The sequence below is a fragment of the Physella acuta genome, unplaced genomic scaffold (genome assembly GCF_028476545.2).
Source record: "Physella acuta isolate Inbredline_101_S28 unplaced genomic scaffold, ASM2847654v3 ptg000241l, whole genome shotgun sequence".
NCBI lineage: Eukaryota > Metazoa > Mollusca > Gastropoda > Physidae > Physella > Physella acuta.
The window spans coordinates 366858-393656 of record NW_026731760.1 but is presented as its reverse complement, the minus strand read 5'-3'; the positions used below and the strand labels follow the sequence as shown (position 1 = coordinate 393656).

Sequence of the window (26799 nt, the reverse complement as noted above, 5' to 3'; positions counted from 1 at the left end):
CCCCCCTATAACTGTTCAAAGAATCCTAGCCACTACATGATAAGAGTTTCCATCACTCCCCCACCCCCCTCCCCGGGTGTGTTTACACGAGGGAGTCACGTGACGCGACACCGTATTAAAGCAGACTACTCACACACATGTAAACAAATTAGGAAACGGGAAGACCATCAGTTGAAAGCGGTGTTTGATGGATGTGTTTGATGGATGTGTTCAGAGGACAGGGTGTTTGATGGATGTGTTTGATGGATGTGTTCAGAAGACAGGGTTTTTGATGGATGTGTTCAGAGGACAGGGTGTTTGATGGATGTGTTTGATGGATGTGTTCAGAAGACAGGGTGTTTGATGGATGTGTTCAGAAGACAGGGTGTTTGATGGATGTGTTCAGAGGACAGGGTGTTTGATGGATGTGTTTGATGGATGTGTTCAGAAGACAGGGTGTTTGATGGATGTGTTCAGAAGACAGGGTGTTTGATGGATGTGTTCAGAAGACAGGGTGTTTGATGGATGTGTTCAGAAGACAGGGTGTTTGATGGATGTGTTCAGAGGACAGGGTGTTTGATGGATGTGTTTGATGGATGTGTTCAGAAGACAGGGTGTTTGATGGATGTGTTCAGAAGACAGGGTGTTTGATGGATGTGTTCAGAAGACAGGGTGTTTGATGGATGTGTTCAGAGGACAGGGTGTTTGATGGATGTGTTCAGAAGACAGGGTGTTTGATAAATGTGTTCAGAATATAGGGTGTTTGATGGATGTGTTCAGAAGATAGGGTGTTTGATGGATGTGTTCAGAAGATAGGGTGTTTGATGGATGTGTTCAGAAGACAGGGTGTTTGATGGATGTGTTCAGAAGATAGGGTGTTTGATGGATGTGTTCAGAAGATAGGGTGTTTGATGGATGTGTTCAGAAGACAGGGTGTTTGATGGATGTGTTCAGAGGACAGGGTGTTTGATGGATGTGTTCAGAGGACAGTTTGTTTGATTGATGTGTTCAGAATACAGGGGGGGGGTTCAAAACCCCTCACATCTAACAGGAGAAAAACGTAGTCATGTTCTAAGGCCTCTCATTAGCAACTAGTGCCATTTAATTAGTTATTCGGGATATTTGTAAACATGTTTTACCCAATAAGTTGTTATATACATAGACTTAAACGAATATTTGCTTTATAAAAACGTTCTCTTTAAACTCCGGATTATGGGCTAAGAAAAAAGCTTGTAAAAATACGAGAAAAAAATTCCTTTCCATTGGGAAAATGTTAGAATATATATATATATATATATATATATATATATATATATATATATATATATATATATATATATATATATATATATATATATATATATATATAAGCAGCTGTACTATAGGAATAATAGCAGCTTTTCCTTGAGCCCCATCGGGAAATAGCATTGATGAACTCATCTTTTATTTACCGTTTTTTTTCGGGCTAGGTGCGTAGGGACGGGCTCAATTTACTAAATAAGACAGTTTGGACCCATAAGTGCCACGGTGAAAATATGCTTCAGTAGATTAGTTTTTGTAACAAGTATTTTCCTGATGGCTAGAGAAAATAACAATAACTATATAGATCCACAGAAATATATCAATATAACAATACGCATGTGAGTTTTCAGTCATTTAATATCTAAAACCACAATGTTCAGATGTTTGAGCAAGATATGAAATAAGTGTTTTAGTCCACTAGTTGTTTAAATTTTAAGTAACTTATTGTATAAATATTTTATCTGTAGTTCCTCTGCTAGCCAACTGACACAATCACCCACCTGTAGTTCCCTGGGTACTGACACAATCACCTACCTGACACAATCACCCACCTGTAGTTCCCTGCGTACTGACACAATCACCCACCTGTAGTTACCTGGGTACTGACACAATCACCCACCTGACCCAATCACCCACCTGACACAATCACCCACCTGTAGTTCCCTGGGTACTGACACAATCACCCACCTGACCCAATCACCCAACTGTAGTTCCCTGGGTACTGACACAATCACCCACCTGACCCAATCACCCATCTGACACAATCACCCACCTGTAGTTCCCTGGGTACTGACACAATCACCCACCTGACACAATCACCCACCTGACACAATCACCCACCTGTAGTTCCCTGGGTACTGACACAATCACCCACCTGATCCAATCACCCACCTGACACAATCACCCACCTGTAGTTCCCTGGGTACTGACACAATCACCCACCTGACACAATCACCCACCTGACACAATCACCCACCTGTAGTTCCCTGGGTACTGACACAATCACCCACCTGACCCAATCACCCACCTGACACAATCACCCACCTGTAGTTCCCTGGGTACTGACACAATCACCCATCTGACCCAATCACCCAACTGTAGTTCCCTGGGTACTGACACAATCACCCACCTGACCCAATCACCCATCTGACACAATCACCCACCTGTAGTTCCCTGGGTACTGACACAATCACCCACCTGACACAATCACCCACCTGACACAATCACCCACCTGTAGTTCCCTGGGTACTGACACAATCACCCACCTGACCCAATCACCCACCTGTAGTTCCCTGGGTACTGACACAATCACCCACTGGGTACTGACACAATCACCCACCTGACCCAATCACCCACCTGTAGTTCCCTGGGTACTGACACAATCACCTACCTGACACAATCACCCACCTGTAGTTACCTGGGTACTGACACAATCACCCACCTGACCCAATCACCCACCTGACCCAATCACCCACCTGTAGTTCCCTGGGTACTGACACAATCACCTACCTGACACAATCACCCACCTGTAGTTACCTGCATACTGACACAATCACCCACCTGACACAATCACCTACCTGACACAATCACCCACCTGTAGTTACCTGGGTACTGACACAATCACCCACCTGACCCAATCACCCACCTGTAGCTCTCTGGGTACAATCACCCACCTGTAGTTCCCTGGGTACTGACCCAATTACCCACCTGACACAATCACCCATCTGACACAATTACCCACCTGTAGTTCCCTGGGTACTGACACAATCACCCACCTGACCCAATCACCCACCTGTAGTTCCCTGGGTACTGACACAATCACCCACCTGTAGTTCCCTGGGTACTGACACAATCACCCACCTGACACAATCACCCACCTGACACAATCACCCACCTGTAGTTCCCTGGGTACTGACACAATCACCCACCTGTAGTTCCCTGGGTACTGACACAATCACCCACCTGACCCAATCACCCACCTGTAGCTCTCTGGGTACAATCACCCACCTGTAGTTCCCTGGGTACTGACCCAATTACCCACCTGACACAATCACCCATCTGACACAATCACCCACCTGTAGTTACCTGGGTACTGACACAATCACCCACCTGACCCAATCACCCACCTGTAGCTCTCTGGGTACAATCACCCACCTGTAGTTCCCTGGGTACTGACCCAATTACCCACCTGACACAATCACCCATCTGACACAATTACCCACCTGTAGTTCCCTGGGTACTGACACAATCACCCACCTGACCCAATCACCCACCTGTAGTTCCCTGGGTACTGACACAATCACCCACCTGTAGTTCCCTGGGTACTGACACAATCACCCACCTGACACAATCACCCACCTGACACAATCACCCACCTGTAGTTCCCTGGGTACTGACACAATCACCCACCTGACCCATTCACCCACCTGTAGTTCCCTGGGTACTGACACAATCACCCACTGGGTACTGACACAATCACCCACCTGACCCAATCACCCACCTGTAGTTCCCTGGGTACTGACACAATCACCTACCTGACACAATCACCCACCTGTAGTTACCTGGGTACTGACACAATCACCCACCTGACCCAATCACCCACCTGTAGTTCCCTGGGTACTGACACAATCACCCACTGGGTACTGACACAATCAGCCACCTGACACAATCACCCACCTGTAGTTCCCTGGGTACTGACACAATCACCCACCTGTAGTTCCCTGGGTACTGACACAATCACCCACCTGATCCAATCACCCACCTGACACAATCACCCACCTGTAGTTCCCTGGGTACTGACACAATCACCCACCTGACACAATCACCCACCTGACACAATCACCCACCTGTAGTTCCCTGGGTACTGACACAATCACCCACCTGACCCAATCACCCACCTGTAGTTACCTGGGTACTGACACAATCACCCACTGGGTACTGACACAATCACCCACCTGACCCAATCACCCACCTGTAGTTCCCTGGGTACTGACACAATCACCTACCTGACACAATCACCCACCTGTAGTTACCTGGGTACTGACACAATCACCCACCTGACCCAATCACCCACCTGTAGTTCCCTGGGTACTGACACAATCACCTACCTGACACAATCACCCACCTGTAGTTACCTGGGTACTGACACAATCACCCACCTGACACAATCACCTACCTGACACAATCACCCACCTGTAGTTACCTGGGTACTGACACAATCACCCACCTGACCCAATCACCCACCTGTAGCTCTCTGGGTACTGACACAATCACCCACCTGTAGTTCCCTGGGTACTGACACAATCACCCACCTGACACAATCACCCACCTGACACAATCACCCACCTGTAGTTCCCTGGGTACTGACACAATCACCCACCTGTAGTTCCCTGGGTACTGACACAATCACCCACCTGACCCAATCACCCACCAGACACAATCACCCACCTGACACAATCACCCACCTGACACAATCACCCACCTGACACAATCACCCACCTGTAGTTCCCTGGGTACTGACACAATCACCCACCTGACCCAATCACCCACCTGTAGTTCCCTGGGTACTGACACAATCACCCACTGGGTACTGACCCAATCACCCACCTATAGTTCCCTGGGTACTGACACAATCACCCACCTGTAGTTCCCTGCGTACTGACACAATCACCCACCTGTAGTTACCTGGGTACTGACACAATCACCCATCTGACCCAATCACCCACCTGACACAATCACCCACCTGACACAATCACCCACCTGACACAATCACCCACCTGACACAATCACCCACCTGACACAATCACCCACCTGACACAATCACCCACCTGACACAATCACCCACCTGACACAATCACCCACCTGTAGTTCCCTGGGTACTGACCCAATTACCTACCTGTAGCTCCCTGGGTACAATCACCCACCTGACCCAATCACCCAACTGTAGTTCCCTGGGTACTGACACAATCACCCACCTGACACAATCACCCACCTGACACAATCACCCACCTGACCGAATCACCCACCTGACCCAATCACCCATCTGACACAATTACCCACCTGTAGTTCCCTGGGTACTGACACAATCACCCACCTGACCCAATCACCCACCTGACCCAATCACCCACCTGATCCAATCACCCACCTGACACAATCACCCACCTGTAGTTACCTGGGTACTGACACAATCACCCACCTGACCCAATCACCCACCTGACCCAATCACCCAACTGTAGTTCCCTGGGTACTGACACAATCACCCACCTGACCCAATCACCCACCTGACCCAATCACCCACCTGACACAATCACCCACCTGACCCAATCACCCATCTGACACAATTACCCACCTGTAGTTCCCTGGGTACTGACACAATCACCCACCTGTAGTTCCCTGCGTACTGACACAATCACCCACCTGTAGTTCCCTGGGTACTGACACAATCACCCACCTGACACAATCACCCACCTGACACAATCACCCACCTGACCCAATCACCCACCTGACACAATCACCCACCTGACACAATCACCCACCTGACCCAATCACCCACCTGACACAATCACCCACCTGACACAATCACCCACCTGACCCAATCACCCACCTGACACAATCACCCACCTGTAGTTCCCTGGGTACTGACTCAATCACCCACCTGACACAATCACCCACCTGACACAATCGCCCACCTGACACAATCACCCACCTGACCCAATCACCCACCAGACACAATCACCCACCTGACCCAATCACCCACCTGACACAATCACCCACCTGACACAATCACCCACCTGACCCAAGCACCCACCTGACCCAATCACCCACCAGACACAATCACCCACCTGACACAATCACCCACCTGACACAATCACCCACCTGACCCAATCACCCACCTGTAGTTCCCTGGGTAGCCGCCTGACACAATGAAGCCGTGGTCACCTTTCTCTGCCTTCAGAACGTCGCTACCTTTCTCTCTGGAACAGTGGACAGTACCTGCAGGTTGGAAATGCCAAACATCCGATGTATAAAAAGTCACGAGGGATTCTGTGCATTGTTTTGTTATACATTACTTCTTAGCTCCCCCATTGAAAGTACACTTCTACCTGATGTCATGTATGACTTACAGCTTGTTTGGAAACACTTGGATATAAAGGAATGAGGCGACAAATTCGAGTGAATGTAAATCAATGACTCACCTTTATCAATGCCCGTTTCAAGTGTGTGTGAAGGAATGAGCAACAACATCGCCAAAGCAAGAGACCTCATCAGCCCTGTGGGAGGTTAATTAGTTCAAACATATTTTATTGGAGTTGAGAAAAATGCTACACAAATTTACAGTAAGACGCTGGAAATATATTAAAATATTACAGAGATAATCAGAACTGACATTTATCTTTAAATACGGTAGACACAATTTGTCAATTTTTAGCAAAAATACGGTAGACACAATTTGTCAGTTTTTTAAAACAAAATATACGGTAGACACAATTTGTCAGTTTTATAAAAAAATACAGTAGACCCAATTTATTGTAAGATTTTAACAGAGAAGAACTATGATAAGCAATCGTTGATGAGACCACGAACAACTTATTACCCACATTTGGGTGGGGGGGGGGCGTCAAATACTGCATGTGTGGTCACCTAAATTCACTCAAATAGTTCCAGAGGTCAAATGTATTGGTGCCTAGTCGCCTCGGTTATTACAGTGGTCAACCATAGAGATGGTGACGTCATTAAAATAAATGGAGTGGTCAACCATAGAGATGGTGACGTCACTTACATCAGGGGAGTGGCCCATCAAATGATCAACATCCGGGTGGTCTAGTATATTATATTTCAATGTAATGCATATGGAGATTCCTGCAGTAGCCGAATCAGACGCGAGTATCACATCATCCTGACGGCAGGGGGCGCCCCGGGGTGCCACGTATTACCTGACGGCAGGGGGCGCCCCAGGGTCCCACGTATTATCTCCAACCAACGTTTTACAATTTACCCGTGATAAACGCCTGCATCTATCGCCTCTCGATTTACACGAGAGAAGAAACACAATCTAATTATTTATTAAGCCTTATCAGACCTAGGCTGATCTGGTTCTCCGACATTAAGACGAATTTATAATTATACGACGATTTAATGCCTCGATTGATGCTATTTTTATCTGCAGCCCGGGATCCGGGGAGTTACTGCCCCTTAAACCTGATTTATATTTTTTTTCAAAATTTTATAACATCGTCGCTAAAATGCCGGGTCGAATCAAGTAAACAATTTGAAACAAACTGGAGGAAGATAAACTTTGAAAGATTGTAAAGATAAGACAAAGATAATAAACGTCAAGCAGGATACAGTGTTGTGGGGTCAAAGGTCAGAACCTGAGCCTGTATTGCAGCTGTGATGAGATGAATGACGTCACGTGATAATGTGATTCGGCTCACAGAAACTGTGAATTGGCTGGTTGATGAATGATGGGTGAGAATAGGGAATTCAACTTTGTTTACTTTTCTTTTATTTACTTTTTGTTTTTGTCATTATTGTGAAGTGGGGTTGAGAAGAGTTTCTTAAACTGACGGGGTGTTAATAGGTGGGGGTGGATGTTGTAATGACTTTAAATGAGAGGTTACTGTGGATGGGTCTGGGTGTGTTGATGATGTGTGGGTGGGTGGAGGTGGGTCGCTGTTGTGTTTAGGTCTAAATGTGTTTGTAGGGGGGAGGTGGGTCGCTGTTGTGTGTAGGGGGGAGGTGGGTTGTTGTTGTGTATAGGGGGGGGGGTTGGTTTGCTATGGCGTGTATGGGTGTGTAGGGGTGTGTAGGGATGGAGGTGGTTCGCTGTTGTGTGCAGGGGGGAGGTGGGCTGCTGTTGTATGTAGTTCTAAATGAGTTTGTAGCGGTGTAGAGGTTGACTAGAGTTTGACTAGAATTTCTATTAATACATGCTTTGAAGTCAAGAAGGGTCGAACCTAAGCCTGAACAGTTCTAACGCCCCAACCACTGTAATAACACATCTTGATCTCTACATTTACACCGTTTTTATGTCCTCCCTGTGATGGTTATATCCCAGTGTTTCTATCCTGTTTCATTGTTTCGTTTTATTGACCATGATTTTTATATTTGCTGCCTGTGATCCACGTCACAGGGACGGAATGTTTTAGATGGTTCTAGAAATGATAGCCCCAGGCACCCGCCGTTTTACGCGTGATTAGTGAAAAGTTGCAGCCATTTTGATTGTTTTTTACATTTGATACTGTGGGGTAAACGGAATCGTTGTGTGAGTAACACAGTTTTTGGTGAGTGTTTTGATCCACATTTTGTGTTCGCTACAGGCTGGCGAGTAGTAGCCAACATACAAAGACACGCCCACAGCGCTACAACCTGTAGCAGCCATCATACAGAGACACGCCCACGGCGTGTTTAGTCGTTAGCTATATGAGCACTCCAGTTAAGCCTGGCAGTCAGCTGATACCCGTGTCACATCGATGTGTCAAACGTGAGTGACCTTTTGTACACAATAAAACGGTAAATTATGTCGGACATCGATGGTTCTTCATTCAATTACCACTCACACTATTAAGTTGTTTAGCCTAACACCACTCACACTATTAAGTTCTTGAACCTAACACCACTCACACTATTAAGTTGTTTAACCTAACACCACTCACACTATTAAGTTCCTCAACCTAACACCACTCACACTATTAAGTTCTTGAACCTAACACCACTCACACTATTAAGTTGTTTAACCTAACACCACTCACACTATTAAGTTCCTCAACCTAACACCACTCACACTATTAAGTTGTTTAACCTAACACCACTCACACTATTAAGTTCTTGAACCTAACACCACTCACACTATTAAGTTGTTTAACCTAACACCACTCACACTATTAAGTTCCTCAACCTAACACCACTCACACTATTAAGTTGTTTAACCTAACACCACTCACACTATTAAGTTGTTTAACCTAACACCACTAACACTATTAAGTTCTTCAACCTAACACTATTCACACAATTAAGTTCTTTAACCTAACACCACTTATACTTTACAGTTTTTGGATCAGGCATCTGATGATATCACAGCACGGAGCGTGCTATACTTTTATCATCAACCACAGATGCTGTATATTTAAGACCATGTTCGGTTTTACGACAACCTTTATGTTGTTATAGTTTTAACATAACTTTTACGGTGATGATTTTAAGCCAGCCCGCGTTGTATTACAGCTTTAAAACAACCCAGTTGATGGGAAAGATTTAAGAGAATTTTATCCACTATAAAAAGCTTACAAAAAGCATCCTGTTAATGTGCTTAATTAAACCTCTAACGATATTGCAATGAACGGCATTGACTGATGCACGTACATTTTAATCATTCGCGTCTATAGGTATTAGCTTCAATTGTAAAATCTCGACTCCTAATCTAAAAACTTTATTTGAAAACTGTAGAGGAGGTGGAAGCAGGCGTTGTAACTGAAATAGCAATATAAACAGAAAGTGATATTTCAACGCCAAGGGTAGACAAAGGTACAGAATATAGTCCAAGTATCACTTTCTGTTTATATTGCTATTTGAAAACTGTGCACCCACCTTTAGAAATGTTCTAAGAAATGTTTACCTGTCTTCAAAATGTGATTAAAATGTGCACCCAACTTTGTGATTAAAAATGTGCACCCACCTTTAAAATGTGACAAAAAATGTGCACCCATCTTTAAAATGTGATTTAAAATGTGCACCCACCTTTAAAATGTGATTAAAAATGTGCACCCACCGTTAAAATGTGATTTAAAATGTGCACCCACCTTTAAAATGTGATTAAAAATGTGCACCCACCTTTAAAATGTGATTAAAAATGTGCACCCACCGTTAAAATGTGATTAAAAATGTGCACCCACCGTTAAAATGTGATTTAAAATGTGCACCCACCTTTAAAATGTGATTAAAAATGTGCACCCACCTTTAAAATGTGATTAAAAATGTGCACCCACCGTTAAAATGTGATTAAAAATGTGCACCCACCTTTAAAATGTGATTAAAAATGTGCACCAACCTTTAAAATGTGATTAAAAATGTGCACCCAACTTTATGATTAAAAATGTGCACCCACCTTTAAAATGTGATTACAAATGTGCACCCATCTTTAAAATGTGATAAATTGTGCACCCACCTTTGTGATTAAAAATGTGCACCCACCTTTAAAATGTGATTACAAATGTGCACCCACCTCTAAAATGTGATTAAAAATGTGCACCCACCTGTAAAATGTGATTAAAAATGTGCACCCACCTGTAAAATGTGATTAAAAATGTGCACCCACCTTTGTGATTAAAAATGTGCACCCACCTTTGTGATTAAAAATGTGCACCCACCTTTAAAATGTGATTAAAAATGTGCACCCACCTTTAAAATGTGATTAAAAATGTGCACACACCTTTAAAATGTGATAAAATGTGCACCCACCTTTGTGATTAAAAATGTGCACCCACCTTTGTGATTAAAAATGTGCACCCACCTTTGTGATTTAAAATGTGCACCCACCTTTGTGATTAAAAATGTGCACCCACCTTTAAAATGTGATAAAAAATGTGCACCCACCTTTAAAATGTGATAAATGTGCACCCACCTTTCATTCCTTCATTTCTATCGTGCTACGCCCTGCCCGTCAAATAGCTTGCAGCGATCACGTGACGTTAACTGGCATGGAGCTTTCTAGCTTCACATTTCTGGCACTCAAATCTTGTCCAGTCCACGTTTTAGCTCATTCTCTGACCAGTGGTCCAACTGACCAAATTATCCAGCGTGTTATCCAGTCCACAGATGGTCGCTAAAATGTAAATATTACATTAGTAATAACAAAAAAAAAAGTTTAATACGTTTGACTGTTAAATTCAGTTAATTAGGGCACTATCGTGCGGCCGTAATTTGAGACTAGTTGTAAGTGAGCAGGTGTCCTCATTATAGGTTGGAGCTCACGTGAGTGTGTGAGTTGTGTACACGATCACGTGAGTGAGTTGTGTACACCAGCACGTGCTTATTTGAGTTGTGTACAGAATCACGCACGTGACTATGAACAGAAGATGGTAGACTCAAGGTCAGCCGTGTGAGGGTTACGTTTAAAACAATTGAATACAAGCCGCAATTTTGTGTGATGGTTGTTGTGTGATGGTAGTTGTGTGATGGTTGTTCTTTGATGTTAGCTGTGTGATGGTAAAATTAAAAAAAAAATACAAAAAAAAAACAACAACAACTTATTCCAGTTTAATATACTTCATCGGGTTAAGTTGCCATTGCGATATAACTCGAATGAAGATACATGTAATACTTTTGGAAGACATTATTTATACACAATATTATCTAGTGTACCTAATATGCTAAAACGTTAAAAAGCTCAAATAAATGGAATATTTCTAATCACTGCAGCTATTCCAAAACAAGTACACAATAAATGAGAAAAAAAGGACATAAACATAAAAATGTACATGTGTTGCTTATCATCAAGTTTTTAATAGAGTGTCAAGCCGAACTCTCCAGTCATCCACGGCAACGTTTTTACTCGGCAGCTAAGTCGGTCGTTCACATACCTCGTACATTCAGATAGAATTCAAGGGAAGCTACTCTAATATAAACGTTTCCCTATCGCTCCCAGGGGAAACAACCTACGGAACAAGTCATCAGATGTACTTTCTACCCAGCAAATCAAAGCCCGCTATCAAGTCCTGGGTCGGATAAATGAAATGAAGATTAGGGCGGAAGAAAGGGGCTATCAAGAAAAGGGCTATCACACGCCCGGTGTCAAGGGTCTCTTGAAGATACGGACAGTCGGTCTAGACAAAAGATCGCCGCCCTTGCCTCAGGCGTCTCCTTGTTGTGGAATTTGATCTAGAATTCAGACAGCTGTACGCTGTTATCAATTCGCACAAAAATATTTCAATAACATCAACACCAGCTTAGAACTTGGATCATATTTACGTTTTCTTATTGCGTACACTTTCATATTTCCATGTAAACAAAACAGTATAAATAGCAGTTAACATATAGCCCGGCTAGCTCAGTCGGTAGAGCATGAGACTCTTAATCTCAGGGTCGTGGGTTCGAGCCCCACGTTGGGCGTTTTTTTTTTGTTTTTTAAAATTCTAGAAATCAATTTATGTCAGCAATTTATTAATCAACTAGGGAGTTAAAGACATTTTAAATAATGCAAAAGTAATTGTCATCATATAGAAAGTATTTTGTGCTCTGAAGAAATGTCACTATTTTTGTTGATCTATAATATTGATTTCTTCCCTATAAGCCAAATATAAGATATTATAATTTAAAGCGTGTGTCTAGAGAAGCAATATATTAGGTTAAAAATCGAAAATTTACTTAAAAAAAATTAATTGAAAACGCAGAGAAATACCAAACGCAATCGCCCAATCACAAATCACCCTAATCTAGCATCCGAGTTTCCTGGGTGGCAAAATCGGCTAATCTCTGCCTACAGCCCAACAGTTTGAATATTTCTGCTGCATCGTGGCCAGATTTACGCCACAAAAAAAAAAAAAAAAAAAAAAAAGAGGAAAGTTTATGATTTTAAAAATAAATAAATAATTCAGGTTTAGATTTTTTCCTACTGGGTTTTATCAAGGCGGTAGTTAAACTGCCCAATTGTATTTATATCCCTCAGTTTATTTCCCCTGTAAAGTTTTGTCATTAAAAAAAAAAAACGTTTTTAAAGCTGGAGAATTTTTTTTATTTTATTTGATGAGACTTGAAGAGATCTAAACATATTCGTGTTGTGATTGCATGTTTCTTAGAGAAAGATGAACTTTCTTAATTCTCTGTCTTAATTAATGAACCTTTGTTTATATATTTGTGTGTATCTAAGTTAAGGTACGTTTATATCTAAGTTAAGGAACTTAACAGAAAAATATTTTAAAGCGTCAGGGACTTTTACAAAGTTGAAAAATAACAACTATACTGATTATATAATCATTAATCTTTCTTTTACTAACATACCAACAGTCACTGGCCGTGTTTTTGTAACAGTCAACACTACAGAAATTTTTTTCTTCAAATTTTTCAAATTTTGTATGTTAAAATACCATTCAAATTAGCGTTAATTTTATGACACAGGCTAATATCACACAGGCAACAATCACACAAGCGACAATCACACAGGCAACAATCACACAGTCTAATATCACACAGGCAACAATCACACAGTCTAATATCACACAGGCAACAATCACACAGGCTAATATCACACAAGCAAAAATCACACAAGCTAATATCACACAAGCAACAATCACACAAGCAACAATCACACAAGCTAATATCACACAAGCAACAATCACACTGTCACCAACCTCCCCACACATGACAACAATCTCACACACATGTTAACAACCTCCCCACACATGACGACAACCTCCCCACACATGACAACAACCTCCCCACGCATGTTAACAACCTCCCCACACATGACAACAATCTCCCCACACATGTTAACAACCTCCCCACACATGACGACAACCTCCCCACACATGACAACAACCTCCCCACACATGACACCAACCTCCCCACACATGACAACAACCTCCCCACACCTGACAACAACCTCCCCACACATGACAACAACCTCCCTCTGATGATAACAACCTCCCCACACATGACAACAACCTCCGCACACATGACAACAACCTCCCCACACATGACACCAACCTCCCCACACATGACAACAATCTCCCCACACATGATAACAATCTCCCCACACATGACAACAACCTCCCCACACATGACAACAACCTCCCCACACATGTTAACAACCTCCTCACACATGACAACAACCTCCCCACATCTGACAACAGCCTCCCACACATGACAACAACCTCCCCACACATGACAACAACCTCCCCACATCTGACAACAGCCTCCCACACATGTTAACAATCTCCCAACACATGACAACAACCTACCAACACATGATAACAACCTCCCCACACATGACAACAACCTCCCCACACATGTTAACAACCTCCCCACACATGACAACAACCTCCCCACATCTGACAACAGCCTCCCACACATGTTAACAACCTCCCCACACATGACAACAACCTCCGCACAAATGACAACAACCTCCCCACACATGTTAACAACCTCCCCACACATGATAACAATCTCCCCACACATGACAACAACCTCCCCACACATGACAACAACCTCCCCACACATGACAACAACCTCCCCACACATGTTAACAACCTCCCCACACATGATAACAATCTCCCCACACATGACAACAACCTCCCCACACATGACAACAACCTCCCCACACATGACAACAACCTCCCCACACATGATAACAATCTCCCCACACATGACAACAACCTCCCCACATCTGACAACAGCCTCCCACACATGACAACAACCTCCCCACACATGACAACAACCTCCCCACACATGTTAACAACCTCCCCACACATGACAACAACCTCCCCACACATGACAACAACCCCCCCACACCTAACAACCTCCCCACACATGATAACAACCTCCCCACACATGACAACAACCTCCCCACACATGACAAAAACCTCCCCACACATGACAACTCTCCCCCACACCTGACAACAATCAGCTCATGCGCGCATGACGTAAGAAGCGATCACGCGGACAGAGCCGCGCCATAGAAATGACAGACACACCCACGTGCTCTATAGAGGAAATCTCGTTTAAAAAACCACAGAGTGTGTTTTTATTGTAACCACGTGACTAGGCTGATGGAGAAATTAAAAGGATAGGATGTAAACAATACACAGATATAAAGACTCTAAACAGATTAGATGTATCTTACTAGAATTGAGTAGCCTACATGTTTGACGCCACGAATTGGGTAGTGATTGGTTTATAACTTTGTTATATTTTATTTCACGAGGAAGAGGTGTTGTATTGTAAAATGTTGGACGATCCTGTTTATAATTTTCATTATCCTTGTTTTCCCAGAATGTCTGCTATCAAAAATAGCTTGATGAGAATAGATGTGGGTTAAATGCCATCCATTTGTGTTGATGTGTCTTACTGGTGTTGGTGTGTCTCACATGTGTTGGTGTGTCTCACGTGTTGGTGTGTCTCACGTGTTGGTGTGTCTCACGTGTTGGTGTGTCTCACGTGTTGGTGTGTCTCACTGGTGTTGGTGTGTCTCACGTGTTGGTGTGTCTCACTGGTGTTGGTGTGTCTCACGTGTGTTGGCGTGTCTCACGTGTGTTGGTGTGTCTCACGTGTTGGTGTGTCTCACGTGTTGGTGTGTCTCACGTGTTGGTGTGTCTCACTGGTGTTGGTGTGTCTCACGTGTGTTGGTGTGTCTCACGTGTTGGTGTGTCTCACGTGTTGGTGTGTCTCACGTGTTGGTGTGTCTCACTGGTGTTGGTGTGTCTCACGTGTTGGTGTGTCTCACTGGTGTTGGTGTGTCTCACGTGTGTTGGTGTGTCTCACGTGTGTTGGTGTGTCTCACGTGTTGGTGTGTCTCACGTGTTGGTGTGTCTCACGTGTGTTGTTGTGTCTCACTGGTGTTGGTGTGTCTCACGTGTGTTGGTGTGTCTCACGTGTGTTGGTCTGTCTGTGATAAGAGGCGGGTTTAATGGCCTACATTTGTGTTGGTGTGTCTCACGTGTTGGTGTGTCTCACGTGTGTTGTTGTGTCTCACTGGTGTTAGTGTGTCTCACGTGTGTTGGTGTGTCTCACGTGTGTTGGTGTGTCTCACTGGTGTTGGTGTGTCTCACGTGTGTTGGTGTGTCTCACGTGTTGGTGTGTCTCACGTGTTGGTGTGTCTGTGATAAGAGGCGGGTTAAATGGCCTGCATTTGTGTTGGTGTGTCTCACGTGTGTTGGTGTGTTTCACGTGTGTTGGTGTGTCTCACGTGTGTTGGTGTGTCTCACGTGTGTTGGTGTGTCTCACTGGTGTTGGTGTGTCTCACGTGTGTTGGTGTGTCTCACGTGTGTTGGTGTGTTTCACGTGTGTTGGTGTGTCTCACGTGTGTTGGTAAGTCTCACGTGTGTTGGTGTGTTTCACGTGTGTTGGTGTGTCTCACGTGTGTTATTGTGTCTCACGTGTGTTGGTGTGTCTCACGTGTGTTGGTAAGTCTCACGTGTGTTGGTGTGTTTCACGTGTGTTGGTGTGTTTCACGTGTGTTGGTGTGTCTCACGTGTGTTGGTAAGTCTCACGTGTGTTGGTGTGTTTCACGTGTGTTGGTGTGTCTGGGATTAGAGGTGGGTTAAATAGCCTACATTTGTGTTGGTGTGTCTCACGTGTGTTGGTGTGTCTCACGTGTGTTGGTGTGTTTCACGTGTGTTGGTGTGTCTCACGTGTGTTGGTAAGTCTCACGTGTGTTGGTGTGTTTCACGTGTGTTGGTGTGTCTCACGTGTGTTGGTAAGTCTCACGTGTGTTGGTGTGTTTCACGTGTGTTGGTGTGTCTGGGATTAGAGGTGGGTTAAATAGCCTACATTTGTGTTGGTGTGTCTCACGTGTGTTGGTGTGTCTCACTGCTGTAGTGTACAGTGTAAGAACGTAATAGAATTTATATCATGAAAATATTTACTTTTACTCGTATCCGCTTCGCGGAAATATTTAGTCACCCCCCCCCCCCCCCCATCGAAAGTTTCTCGTGCTCCTCCCGGAGAAAAACAGTCTGAAAGAAACACTGGTAGTGTTAGCATAAGGACAGAGAACACAGAGCTGAAACAATAAGACGATGACGTTACATGAAAATAGTTTATACACTGAAATACATCTACTTCTTCGGTTTTCGTTGATATCCGAGACAATAATCGACATAGGTAGATCCAGTTGAATTTTGTTTCAAACAGTATACATTAAAAACCACTTACATTTTTATTAAAGTAAGTGAGATGTTTTATTTTATTACACATTTAAAAATGTAATTTGAATACCCCTCTTCAAGTCTGGTCTGATTAAAAGTGAGAAATATGATATGCGTGTTAGTCAAGACATTTTTATTGAACGGTCCTGACATTATCAGCAATGTGGTCTGTCTTTTAATAAATACACATCATGTAGTCTACTTTTAGACCTAGTTTCCTTTTATACCACTTTTATAAAGCTATCCTACACGTAAAAATGATCTAAAAATCAATGGGGAAAAATCCTTTTAACAGGAATTGTTTTTACACTGAAGTGCACGACATATTTAAAGCCCCTGAATTATTAATGTTTTAAAAGCTGTCTTTAAAATACTCGACTTATTTTCATAGCACTTAAATGTTTTCGTAGCACTTAAATGTAGCTAGTTTAGTTTTTCTACCCATTTATGTGTCTCTCTCTCTATCAAGGCTACATTACCTCATTACACAATAAAAAAGGTTCACCAAGATGGCGGAAATATTTCTCTCGTTAAACTCGTGCTACTTTAGCGTACATATACAGGGTAGTGGCTGACTTCATACCTTATATCTGTATCGCCTAGTCGCACAAAGAGCGAGAAACAAACCTAAGCCCTAACACGTTCATGGTCGTCGATCTAAATGTAAATCAAACTTTAAACCGAGCCCTAAATTCGTCTCTGGTCAAAGCAAATATTTACACAGTTTTCAACATGGTTTTAATGTGGTGATTATGGTGTCGATAAGGCGTCACTATGGTGACAATAAGGTGTCACTATGGTGTCAATAAGGTGTCACTATGGTGAAGATAAGGTGTCTCTATAAAGTCAATAAGGTGTCACTATGGTGTCAATAAGGTGTCACTATGGTGATAATAAGGTGTCTCTATAAAGTCAATAAGGTGTCACTATGGTGTCAATAAGGTGTCACTATGGTGATAATAAGGTGTCTCTATAAAGTCAATTAGGTGTCACTATGGTGTCAATAAGGTGTCACTATGGTGATAATAAGTTGTCTCTATAAAGTCAATACGGCGTCACTATGGTGTCAATAAGGTGTCTCTATAAAGTCAATACGGCGTCACTATGGTGATAATAAAATATCGATGCGATGCTAGAACGGTGGTTGTAATGAAACACTAAAAACACAACATGCACTAAATCCACATGACAAGAACTGATCCGGTCCAACAAACTACACCAAGTGTCTTGAAGCCGTGATGCCGCGTTATGTTGTATACACCATGCACACACACGGGTGTTAAGTAGTGGGTTCATGAACTAGCAGATGTTGATCCTTTTCTACACTCGCTACTGCACTTTCAGAATTGAAAAATCTCTGAAAAAATATGGTTTTAATTTGCAGAGGCGCAGCGACCCTTCCAGGCACCCGGGGACAAACTTTCAGTTTGGCGCCCCCTCCTCCCCCCCCATATATATATATTTTTTATATTTATAATGCAAAACTGGTGCTAAAATGATTTTTTAATTTTTGTTTCTCCAACCCATTTTGGCGCCCCCCCCCCCACCTAGGGTCGGCGCCCGGGGAAATAGTTACCCCTGCCCCCCCCTCGCTACTTTTCTGTTTATGTGCGAGCTTAAATACTACATGACCAGGAGCTTAAAGCGAGACACGTGACACAGATGATGCGGCTCTAACCCCAATACAATCGTACGTCCTCAAACTACTTCAGCCAAGTTTTAGCCCGATTAGCCTAGCCTGCAAACAAATCTTTTAACAAACAGTAGCCTACATAGAATCCATATATATATATATATATATATATATATATATATATATATATATATATATATATATATATATATATATATATATATATATATATATATATATATATATATATATATATATATATATATTTATCCCACAAAACATATAAACAGTACGATATATTTCCAAACAATATCCCTACTACATGCTTACAAACAGATCACAAGACACTCATACAAACCTACAAACACAACAAAAACTCATCAATTACTTCATCCCAGTTCAGCCATATTGAGACAACATTTCCGCAAACAACAGCCTTCCCATGTAAACACAAAATTCCTGAACTCTAAACTACACAGGCAAACTATTTAATCGACACACTGTGCTTGACACGCCCACAAGAGTAAAAAAAAAGGTTATTCCATCATAATGTCAAATCGCCATAACACTAAATCTAAATTTGTTTTCTTTTCATTTATCAAATCAGGTTTTTAAAAAATTCTATCACGAAGAAATAAACACAGCCGCTAGCTTAAAAAAAAAAGTTTTTCCTTACGTTTTATTTTCTTTCACAAACATTGTCTTATTAAAAAAAATCTCTCGGAAGTTGCGCAGTAAAACCTTGCCACTTTGGCTAGCGTGGAAGATCTAGGGGGAGATCAAAGCAAGCGTGAGTATAACGCGTCATTGAACGTGGGGCTGGTGACGTAACAAAAACTATGGCGGAGCTGGTGGAACTAGGTCAGGATAGAACTTTGGTCTCTATTTGTTCTTGCTGGCTTGGGAATATAACATCACTCACACTGACAGTGGTCAAATAGATGTCAACTTTTCAAGCAAACCTAGAGATGGGAATTTTTTTTCAAGAGGAATTTTAAAGATGTCAACATTTCGAGCAACATTGGAAAGATGTCAATATTTCAAGCAAACCTTGTAAGATGTCAACATTTCAAGGAGGAATCGTAAAGTAGATGGGAACTAATAAAGTAGAATTTCTGCGGTTGATGTGAACCTTCTAAGTAGAACTTTTTGCAATTCGGAAGCGAAATTATCCAGTTAAAAGTTCTGAATGTGACATCAACTTACTTGTCAAAAATGTCATGTTCACTTTTGTTTTTCATCTGTTATTAACTGGCGTCTTCGCTGCTACATCAAATCAGACACTCTTGTAATAACCGCTATATTGGACACACTTGTAAATGCCTCTATATCAGTCACCCTTCTACCATTGTTTCTGGTAAGTCAAATCATAATGTGGTAGGATGACATATGTTTAGGGACCGCTGGATCATCATACTAATCGATAAAACATCTATTAGAGGATACTTGATAGGAGCTGATGGGGTGATGACATTTTAGGTGGACAATGTCCAGCCAACTGACCCTAAACCTTGGGTTAGGTCAGCTTAATGTCCATCGGACTGACCTAAGCCTTAGTTAGGCCAGTACGTGGCCTAACTGTGGGCTGACGGTGGCAACTTACTGAATGAAGGACAGGGTGTTGTAAGGACCTGGGTTGGCTATGACCTGGGGTAGATAGGTCCGGGGGTGGCCAGTACCGGGGGTGGCCAGTACCGGGGGTGGCCAGTACCGGGGGTGGGTAGTACAGGGTGTAGATAGGTCCGGGGGTGGCCAGTACCGGGGGTGGCCAGTACCGGGGGTGGCCAGTACCGGGGGTGGCCAGTACCGGGGTTGGCCAGTACCGGGGGTGGCCAGTACCGGGGGTGCCCAGTACCGGGGGTGGCTAGTACAGGGTGTAGATAGGTCCGGGGGTGGCCAGTACCGGGGGTGGCCAGTACCGGGGGTGGCCAGTACCGGGGGTGGCCAGTACCGGGGGTGGCCAGTACCTGGGGTGGCCAGTACCGGGGGTGGCCAGTACCGGGCGTGGCCAGTACCGGGGGTGGCCAGTACCGGGGGTGGGTAGTACAGGGTGTAGATAGGTCCGGGGGTGGCCAGTACCGGGGGTGGCCAGTACCGGGGGTGGCCAGTACCGGGGTTGGGTAGTACAGGGTGTAGATAGGTCCGGGGGTGGCCAGTACCGGGGGTGGCCAGTACCGGGGGTGGCCAGTACCGGGGGTGGGTAGTACAGGGTGTAGATAGGTCCGGGGGTGGCCAGTACCGGGGGTGGCCAGTACCGGGGGTGGCCAGTACCGGGGGTGGCCAGTACCGGGGTTGGCCAGTACCGGGGGTGGCCAGTACCGGGGGTGGCCAGTACCGGGGGTGGCCAGTACCGGGGGTGGCCAGTACCGGGGGTGGCCAGTACCGGGGGTGGGTAGTACAGGGTGTAGATAGGTCCGGGGGTGGCCAGTACCGGGGGTGGCCAGTACCGGGGGTGGCCAGTACCGGGGGTGGCCAGTACCGGGGTTGGCCAGTACCGGGGGTGGCCAGTACCGAGGGTGGCTAGTACCGGGGGTGGCTAGTACAGGGTGTAGATAGGTCCGGGGGTGGCCAATACCGGGGGTGGCCAGTACCGGGGTGGGGTGTATACAGATACCCCAAGGTTTCGACGTGCGACTTGGGGTAGATACGTCCTGGGGTGGCCAGTACCGGGGTGGGGTGTGTACAGATATCCCAAGGTTTCAACACGCGTCTTGGGGTAGATACGTCCTGGGGTGGCCAGTACCGGGGTGGGGTGTGTACAGATATCCCAAGGTTTCAACACGCGACTTGGGGTAGATACGTCCTGGGGTGGCCAGTACCGGGGTGGGGTGTGTACAGATATCCCAAGGTTTCAACATTCGACTTATCAGTGTGCCATGTTGGAGACGGCCAAGCTGATAAACTGATAAGACCGTGGAAGGTTGAATACATACAGTTTGTATGTCAGATGTTGTATACACGTATGTTGTATGTGTGGAGGGGACGGGGGAGTGATATCGGGGAAGTGATGATGTAGGTGTCATGGGGGGGGGGGGGGTAATTTTGGAATAGATGCCGAGAAGGGATGGAAAAGTTGATGACAGTACTACACATGTGTTGTGTGTGTGTATGTGTGGTGTGTGTGTGTTTCGTGTGTATGTATGTGTGGGATGATGTGTGATGTGTGTGTATGTGATGTGTGTGATGTATGTGTGTATGGTGTGTGGTGAATGGTGATGTGTGTGTGTGTGTGTAAGGAGTGTTAGCTTCAGAGGGAGCCTCAGTCGCAATAGAGACAAACTCCAGGAGATTATTTTGACCATGTCTAGATGCAGGCTAGAACAGAATCCACTGCCACAATTAACATAAATCAAGTAAACTAACCACATCCGTATCGGAGTTGCCTCTCAAGGGGAATGATGACAATTCGCGCAATATTATTTGACTAAGCTGCTAGTAAAATACGTACAAATAAGCAGACAAGTATTGTACAGTTTAATTTAGAACACAATCCCACTAACACTTCCCATCAAATTACACATTGTTGCTAATGTTTCATGTGCAGTTTTCAAAATAAATGTTTTTTTTTTACTTTTACAAAATTTTTTTTTTTACCAGAAAGCATACAACATATAGTTGTATAAAAACGGGCCAACAATTTTTTAAAATTCAGAGAGTTAAAATATGTTGCTAAACATCTGATAGCGCCAAAGTTAGATAACTCTAACGAGAGGGGTTCACTGAGTTCGATTATCCCCCTGGAACCTGCTAAGAGGTCATGATCTCTCACGTAAATTTAAACTACTTTTTTATTTATAGAAAAAAATGCTACTTACAGGGGGAAATAAGCTTGGGATTTTTAAATATATATATATGTATATATATATATATATATATATATATATATATATATATATATATATATATATATATATATATGCATTACTATATACAGATTAAATGGGCTGTAAAAGTGTGTTATAGCTAACGTACAAGGTTGTGTAAATTCAAATTTCAAAAGAGTGATTTTAGTAAAATTTCCTTTTTGTATCTCCTTATCAGTGTTAAAACCTACCCACCATTTTCTCTGGTATGCTCCAGTGTTAAAACCTACCCACCATTTTCTCTGGTATGCTCCAGTGTTAAAACCTACCCACCATTTATTCAGGTATGCTCCAGTGTTAAAACCTACCCACCATTTACTCTGATATGCTCCAGTATTAAAACCTACCCACCATTTATTCAGGTATGCTCCAGTGTTAAAACCTACCCACCATTTACTCTGATATGCTCCAGTATTAAAACCTACCCACCATTTAATCTATTATACTCTGTGTTAAAACCTATCTACCATTTAATCTATTATGCTCAGTGTTAAAACCTACCTACCATTTACTCTATTATGCTCAGTATTAAAACCTACCCACCATTTACTCTGATATGCTGCAGTGTTAAAACCTACCCACCATTTACTCAGGTATGCTCCAGTGTTAAAACCTACCCACCATTTATTCAGGTATGCTGCAGTGTTAAAACCTACCCACCATTTTCTCTGATATGCTCCAGTGTTAAAACCTACCCACCATTTACTCTATTATACTCAGTGTTAAAACCTACCCACCATTTACACTAGTATGGTGCAGTGTTAAAACCTACCCACCATTTACGCTAGTATGCTGCAGTGTTAAAACCTACCCACCATTTACACTAGTATGCTGCAGTGTTAAAACCTACCCACCATTTTCTCTGGTATGCTGCAGTGTTAAAACCTACCCACCATTTTCTCTGGTATGCTGCAGTGTTAAAACCTACCCACCATTTTCTCTGGTATGCTGCAGTGTTAAAACCTACCCACCATTTACTCAGGTATGCTGCAGTGTTAAAACCTACACACCATTTATTCAGGTATGCTGCAGTGTTAAATCCTACCCACCATTTATTCAGGTATGCTTCAGTGTTAAAACCTACCCACCATTTATTCAGGTATGCTCCGGTGTTAAAACCTACCCACCATTTATTCAGGTATGCTGCAGTGTTAAAACCTACCCACCATTTACACTAGTATGCTGCAGTGTTAAAACCTACCCACCATTTATTCAGGTATGCTGCAGTGTTAAAACCTACCCACCACTAGTTCATTTCGCCTACTCACCGTTACAACGGTTAAACCGCGTTAAAGTTTTAATTTAAATGTCGCCATCTGCCCTGGATTATAGAGCATTGAAATGGAACTGGGAAATATTTATGAATGTTATGTCTGCAGTCAAGTTATCTGCCCTCGAGTAGAAACCAGAGTTACCTGAGCTTAATAATAAAGATAACCTTTCAGTGTGGAGGAAATAAAAAGCTGGGACGGCACAACACATCCGGTCTCAAAAAATATTTAACCGTTGGATAAGGAAATAAACTATATTTTTAATTGCATTTTATTAATTTAGAAAAAAATGGTTAATTTTATTTAAAGTCTAATTTGTGAGAAAATTTATCACTAGTGAGTTAAATGAAGCCGTTAGTTTTATAAATTAATCTGAGTTTTGTTATAATTCAATAAAAGTTCGTAACTTGCAATTAAAATTTGTATGCTAAAACAAAGGAAGAAGAAAGTTATGAGAGAAAGATAAGAAGTGTGTAGAGTATGTTATCTAAGTCTGTTGTCTGTAAGTATAAACATTTGTTGAGCCTGGGGTCGAATCCCGCTGCAGAAAATATCAAAGGAAGGGCGTAAAAGGGATGTGGTTGAGTAGTTAGCGCGCAGGTTTTAATCTAGAGCCCCACCCCATCCCCAGTGTAAAGTGTTTGTCTTGTAACTGGTCTAGGTCTGACTTTATGATACATTCTTCAATTATTTTCTCGGTGAAATACCACTTGTACACATTACACTTACACTACCACCCCCAGTAGAGTGGTAGCTGTTCTAGAATAGTATGCGAAAGCTAGAGCGTATGACTACTAATTCCCAAAGTCCCGAGTTCGGATCCCCAAACAGACAGGACCCACTAGGTGAGGACAACCCATCCAGGAGAGATAACTCTAAATATTTCAAACATCAGCTGCCTTGTAGTTTGTTCTTAACTGGACAAAAGGCTATGGAAGCAAGTCTAGAAGAGCAGGCTGAAGTTGGGGTCAACGGGCTATTTATGGCGCTTAACGTGATGACACGTACTACTTAACTGTGACGGGGAAGAATCTCCTTAATGCGTCTATTAAAACCAAGGAGGAACAATAGCTGATACCAGGAGGATTAAACATGTACCATACTTTACCACTACAAGCTTAACGTTTTATGTAATGATAATTTTGGTACGTTTTTTTTTTATTTATTTTTTGTTTTGTTTTAAAAACTACATTATGTTTGCTGTTTTTGCACTAAAAGTTATGTTAGAATCTACGGGAATTTCTTTCTTTCTGCTTTCTTTAATAAGATGGTTAAAATTTATTGAATGAGTTGTCAGTTATATATTTAAATATAGTTTACCCTGATTAAATAGACAATGTTTTCTTAATAAAATAAATGCATCAAACCTGTCAGAGAATTTTAAATTCCAGAATCTTGCCCAGAAAGTCCGCAGATAATCCTTTGTCGAACAACAGCGATTCGATTAACTCCCTTTGTCGCTGTCTGCACCGTTTGACGAAATCAATGACAACGTTGTTGTATTCTAAGGGGACGTAAGCCCGAAATTCGTGATTTCCTCCCCTTGCACTAATCTCCTAATGATATTTCTCTCTCCTGCCCCGAGAGGGTATGTGTATGTAAATATATATCCAGCCACAAACAACACCGTTCACCGCGCGAGCTTCTTCTGTCTGCGTCTCGCGCCGTCACGTGGCCTCACGTCACTGAGCGAGAAGGGAGGTAAGAAATTCTCAAGGGCAGTCCAATCATTGGATTAGAGTCCAATATTTTGGAGTGAGCGCAGATAATACCCGCCTTGCTTTGTGGAGTGACAATGGTATCTCAACCCTACCCCACAAGACATGATTTTAAAACTTAGCATTTTTTTTAGCCTTGAAAGTTTATCGAAAGTTGCTGTTTTGTCTACAGATTTTTTTTAAAGTGAAAGTTAGCATAGTGTTTAAAAAAAAAAGTGAGTCAAATTTTGTAATAACAGAAATATAAACACACACACACACACACACACACACGCACACACACACACACACACGCGCACACACACACATATGCATGCGATGTGACAGGATGGTCGTTAGGTATAGCACTTGTTCAAAGCTAGGTCCACTCAGACATACACATTCTCATACAAGAGCCCCATATAACTGTATATAACATAGCCCTCCTTCCTCAAATTGTTTGCTCATAATGTGCGGTGGTCCTACCATATAATGTGTGGGTTCTGACGTCATAATGTGTGGATGTCTAGACACCATAAGTGTGTGTGAGGGGGGGGGGTCTGACGCTTTAATGTGTGATGATCCTACCGCGCAGTGTGTGGATTCTGACTTCTGTCAAAAGTACAATTACATTAAAGATAAATTGTTCCTCATTTTTTTATCATACAATTTGATGCACTCAGGGACATATCCAACAAACTCTAACTACCGCAGTGTCTTACATATACGGTCAACCACAGACTATCTTTACTTTATCTCAGGTAAATATCTCATAGACTATCGAGTATAGTATAGAGCAAGCAATAACTTAGCACAAAACAAAAATACCGTATGCAGCCCCACAATTTCACCGTTTAAATGTGAACATTATTAGCTAATTAGCCGTTTAAAATAAGCTGTAAGGAAGATCAAAATTTAAGGCTACATAGATTAAATTCTAACTGAAAGAGAAGTTTTGAAAGTTTGTTTATTTTTCCACTTAAAGGGAGTAATTTATAAATCCAGGCCGAGTTGTTTTTAAATGAGGCTAATTTCAAAGGGGAACAATTCTATTACTTGAGCCTGCATGCAAGGGGAATATTATTAGCCGACACTTCGGGGAGTTCCAGTTGTCGCCCTTTAAACCTTGGTGTAATCAAGCTAATTAAAGAAATTATTTCCTACAGAGTTGACGTTGAGTTATTCAAGGTAAATGTA

The 26799-nt window shown here is 42.9% G+C and overlaps 1 protein-coding gene and 1 non-coding gene across 2 annotated transcripts in view; one reads left to right on the top strand and one right to left on the bottom strand.

The window, feature by feature from the left end:
• Positions 1–25486, bottom strand: part of LOC131938300 (uncharacterized) — a 43994-nt gene extending 18508 nt beyond the window's left edge. Inside the window, exons 1-4 of the mRNA XM_059296293.1 lie at positions 25273–25486; positions 10901–11101; positions 6477–6551; positions 6174–6273 (exon numbers count right to left, since the gene is read on the bottom strand). Coding sequence (XP_059152276.1) covers positions 6174–6273; positions 6477–6551; positions 10901–10907 — 182 coding nt within the window. The 5' untranslated portion in view covers positions 10908–11101; positions 25273–25486. The remainder of the gene's footprint in view (positions 1–6173; positions 6274–6476; positions 6552–10900; positions 11102–25272) is intronic.
• Trnak-cuu (transfer RNA lysine (anticodon CUU)) lies at positions 12315–12387 on the top strand. The gene has a single exon. It is a non-coding gene; the product is annotated as a tRNA-Lys (tRNA).
• Positions 25487–26799: the final 1313 nt, after the last annotated feature.